Here is a 4,717-nt window from a genome sequence, read left to right as displayed (position 1 = left end):
CCTTTCCAGTTGGCCAAGCCAACACGACATTGGCAGCGGCCGCCTCGGCATCAGTCGAGGTTTTCTTCTTGGTGGCTTCGTCATCAGCCATGGAATCGATGCAAGCAGCACAAAGAGATGAACAATAGATGACGGCTAGGATTGTGCGAGAGGAAGTGAGTGAACTGATTTAGGGTTCACTCCACTAGCCGGCGCCTCTTTATATAGGCTCAGCTCAGCTCATTCCGGCAATCGGCGACGCGCGTAGCGTACGTTTCGTGACGAGGCGAGGCGGGCGGTGAAGGGGCACGCGTGTACAACTATTATTCTCAAGCTTTCAATGGCATGTGATAGAGTAGCCCTTATAAAAGGGTCTTATTCTTCTTACTCTTAATTCTTCCTGTAGGAATATGATACTAAATTTCCCACCACTTGCCGATACCAACCTGTTTTGGATATATTTGTGCCTTAAGTCGTCTACATAAAACTAAACCTGTTTTAAACTTGGTCGCAGCGGCCTCCTTTGTGGAGTTTGTGGACACGTAAGGATGATTTTTGTTTTCGGGTTTGGAGAACTGCATCCTTGCGAAAAAGAAAGTGGTTATCTTCTTCAATGGAAAGTACTCTGCGACGCCTTCAGCGATGTATCCTTCTGCTGGACGGGCGCAGGGGGCAACTTCTCAGGATTGCTTGGAAGTGACCTTCACCTACGCCGGGCTACCAGTAGTCAGTAGACGCAGCGCTTAACCCTGAACTTGTAAGGGCTTTTCATCAGACATCCGTTTGGTTACCTGATTCACTTCTGGTATGGCTCGAGAACTATGTTGGTGATATGGCTTCATTAAATAAAAATGTAGCCGGGGAAAAACTCTTTCTTTTTTTCAAAAAAAAAGAGAATGATGGGTTTCACATGTTTTCGACCTGAAGTGGTTTTCACAGGAATATTTTTATTTTCCTATTGAAACTGTATTCTCTACTTCCCACCCAAATTGTACTCCTCGAACGAACCCTAATTCTTTTGTACTCCTATAGAGACAAATCATCTACTCCCTCTATCCCATAATGTAAAAGCTAGGGTAAAAACCACTCTTATATTATGGGACGGAGGGAGTAATTTGTTTTGAATTTTGATGTTGGTCTGCCTGACCCTTGAACTTTTAAAGGGCCCATCCCTCTAAAGATCCAAAACACAGCAATCAGTTTTTGGCCGAGGACTCTTGCTAACACATGGTCTGCATGGCTTTTGCAAGATCAAAAACAAAGCAAATCAACAAACCCAGTTAAAAGAACTGAAACCGGTCAGTACAGAGTTCCATGAACTTGTGATCACACACAATCCTTCAGGCCAACCTGTCGACACTGCCAAACAAGAACAGTTGAGGATTTCGGCATCAACTCCTCCACCAGAGAAGGTTTGACAACAAACCGCCGATGATCTAACAAACAGAATTTCAGAGCAAGTTTTAAGCCGCCTGTACAAATGAATAAAACAAGCGCAAGCAAGGTTGAAGGGCATTCTTCTTCAAACATCTCCCTGCTTATTTTGGAAAACGACCACAAACTCATCCAACCAGTAAGCATGATAAACAAGAGATGACACATATACCCAGTTCAGCCAGATATATTACGACTTCGATACAGCTTTGAAATTAACAGGGCATGGATGAGCCTATGTAACATGTGCAACGACAAAGTTCATGGATCCCGTCACAAAGATACACAGCATACAAGCATCGTAGGATCTAATAAGTAAGTACACCGTTTAACACTCCGGTTGAAATAGAACAAGCAGCCATATCACAGCAACTAAAGCATCAGGTTCTTCCTTCTGCAAGAAAGATCATATTCTCCAAAGAAATCCTTCAGGATGATATTTGCGTTCTTCCTTGTGTAAGAAGGATCATATTCTCCAAAGAAATCCTTCGGGATGATATTTGAAAATGCACTGAGGACATGAAAATTGCAGAAGATAAATGTGCACTGCAAATACCTCAACGCCCTCCTCTTTCGAAGTTAATGCGAGACCTCCCAGACCCCCCACCCTCGTAATCATCCCTTGAAGATCCACCACTTGCCTTCATAGTTCCTCCGCCACCAATCTTGTCCACAGCTTTCTTTCCCTTCTTCACCTCAGTCAAGAACTGATCAAGACCAAATGGATCAGCCTCCTCTTGCTTATCAAACTCCACGGGTCTATCTCTCTTGCCAGCCCTCTCTGGAGCACCGGTAAATGCCTTGTCAGGCTTGAACCTCTCTGTCTTCATAACCTTCTCCAACTGTTCGTCGGCATCACCACCATACACTTCAGAATCACCATCCTTCTTGGGCCTGTAAAGTGAGGACATACTGGACTGTGCTGTGAAGAGGCCCTTCGAATACAGGTTGTACTGATCATCAGCACCAAAACCAGAGTCCATTCCCTTGTCCTGGTTAAAGAGCCTCTGGTCATACATGACTTCCCCGGTCTTCGCACCAGTGTGTGCCATACCCAGGGCCACCTTCTCACCAACGTCACGGTCCCTGTCTCTAGTGAGCTTACTCTTTTTATGCGTTCCAGCAGCCTCCTTTGCCTCCAGCCTCCTCTCCCTCTCCCTCTCACGCCTCCGCTCCTCACGGATCCTGTCACGCTCAATCCTCGCCTCCCTCTCTTCTCTAGTTTCCCTGCGCTGCTCACGTGGCTGCTCCAAATCCATATCTGCATCCCCATCATCAACAACCCTCTCCCGCTCTCTCTCCCTCCCACCTCCGACAGGCATACCTGTAGATGGAGGTGGAGCACCAGACCTTTCCATGCGGGCCTTCTGTGCAAGTGCCCTCAGCTCTTGCTCCTTCCTCTCCTTCTCCTTTAGCATTAGCTCCCTCTGCACCTTGGAGCGCATCTGCACTGCTTCCCTCGCCTTCTGCTCTGCAACATACAATGCTTCTGAAAGCTTTGCAAAGTTATCATTAATCTGAACCTCCTGCAGCCCCCTCCCATCAGCTGCCAACCTCTTGTCGAGTGGGATTGTGTAACCCTTTGGATTCTTCCAATTTGAAATGCAAGGTGGGATCTTCCAATCCTGCTGGTCCTTCACTGTGACGGGCCGTGGTGGCGAGTGCATCACGGGCACAGGCGGCGACCCAGACGCACGGGGCACCCGCTTATGCTTGAACTTTGGTGGGTCAAGAGGATCCGAAGCCATCTCCGACATCCTAATAATCCTCTCCTTGGCACCTGAATTGAACGCTGCCGACTGCTGCGACGGCTTATACTTGATGAACTTTGATTCCGAATCATGCGTCGGAACGTTCTTGGGCTGGGCAGCAGAGAGGCGGACGTTGACAATCTTCTGCAGGGCAGCTACGGTCCGCTCTTTGGTCTCCTCGACCTCCTTGTCGTACTCCTCGTCCTCGACGGCTTCCGAGTCGGCCGTGGCGATCTTGGGCACGATGTCGCTGTGCTTGGAGTAGACGATCTTCTTGGCGTTCTCGCCCTGCTTGACGACGGCGTCGAAGGCGACGCTGCCCTGCGCGTCGACGGTGAGCGCGAGGATCTTGGACCCGCCCTTGTCGTCGCGGCGGCCCATGCCGAGCGGGTACTGCGCGAGGAGGATCTCGGGGAAGGCGCCGCCATCGCCGAAGTCCTCCGGCCGCCGGGGCACGAAGCCGGTGCGCTTGCCGTAGGGAGGCACGGGCTTGGCGGGGCCCGCAAGCTTCCCCGCCGCCGCCTCCGCGGGCTCCCCGCCGTACCGCTCCTTGAACCACGGGTCGCTGCTGTGGTCGTAGAAGGTGGACGACGACGTCTTGGGCGACGGCAGGATCTCCCTGAGGGTCCCCATGGCTGGTGCGGCGGAGTTGCCGCGGATCTGGGCTAGGGTTCCGGCGAGTCGCCGGATGGGGATCGGGGATCGATGAGGAGAAGCTAGGGTTTGGTTCGACTTGTGGTACCGTATTATTTTGGGGAAAAGGGATAGGGAGGTTGCCAGGAGCCTGGGTTAAGTAAGTCGGCAGCTGGGTGGGCTGGCCCTTGTTACGCGGACCGACTCTTCCTGTGACTCGGAGAAGGCCTCCCAAGTGCAATTCGGATATCAGGCTTCAGGACTGGGTGGGCTGGCCCATCTCTTCTTTGTTGGATGTTATTAGGTTTCAAGACAACGTATCAATCTTATCTTTGTCTCAAAAAAAAAATCAATCTTATCTAGAAGTTCTAAAAAAAATCAATCTTATCTAGACTCAAAAGAGGCTTGTTTCTCAAAAAAAAGTAGACTAAAAAAATAACCAAATCTTATATCTAAAAAAAGGTATCAATCTACATTACTTACAAAAGAACAAACAAAATTTTCTTTAAACATACCCAACAAAATATACACAGACTAATTACCACCGCATGATTAGGCCCACTAAACTCACCTAACGGCTAGCCATATCCTAAGGAAAGCGTTTAGATTAAGTCGGATGATAACTCTCTCCCGTAAGCCGCTCTTCCCGTGCTACACGTGGCGCTGTGGGGGCCCACCCACCACTCCAATCGCCTACACCTTATCTTCTTCCACTAAACATATCCTCCATCGATTCTTTTCCTTTCCCTTCTCTTGTTCTAAGCAGTTTCACCGTAGCGGAGGAGGTGACGGCCGTCGGCCCATGGCCATTCATCCTCACACCGTCGGGGCTGCAATAGAGCCTCACCGGAGTTGCATCGCAGCATCCCCACGCTCCACCGCAGATTCCGCTGTCGTCGCAGCTTCCGCCATGGCTGTCG

General features: G+C 49.9%; 1 protein-coding gene across 1 annotated transcript; it reads right to left on the bottom strand.

Moving 5' to 3' along the window:
- Positions 1-1,573: 1,573 nt before the first annotated feature.
- LOC123128444 (SNW/SKI-interacting protein A) lies at positions 1,574-3,940 on the bottom strand. Its single transcript, XM_044548446.1, has 2 exons — positions 2,005-3,940; positions 1,574-1,924 (listed from the first exon to the last, which is right to left on the bottom strand). Exons 1-2 carry the CDS (start codon positions 3,795-3,797, stop codon positions 1,786-1,788), a joined length of 1,932 nt encoding a protein of 643 aa, XP_044404381.1. The 5' UTR covers positions 3,798-3,940; the 3' UTR covers positions 1,574-1,785.
- Between the last annotated feature and the right edge of the window lie 777 nt (positions 3,941-4,717).

Source organism: Triticum aestivum, chromosome 6A (assembly GCF_018294505.1).
Source record: "Triticum aestivum cultivar Chinese Spring chromosome 6A, IWGSC CS RefSeq v2.1, whole genome shotgun sequence".
In the NCBI taxonomy this organism is placed as follows: domain Eukaryota; kingdom Viridiplantae; phylum Streptophyta; class Magnoliopsida; order Poales; family Poaceae; genus Triticum; species Triticum aestivum.
Note: the sequence above shows the minus strand (reverse complement) of the source record. Positions and strands in the feature narration are given on the sequence as shown.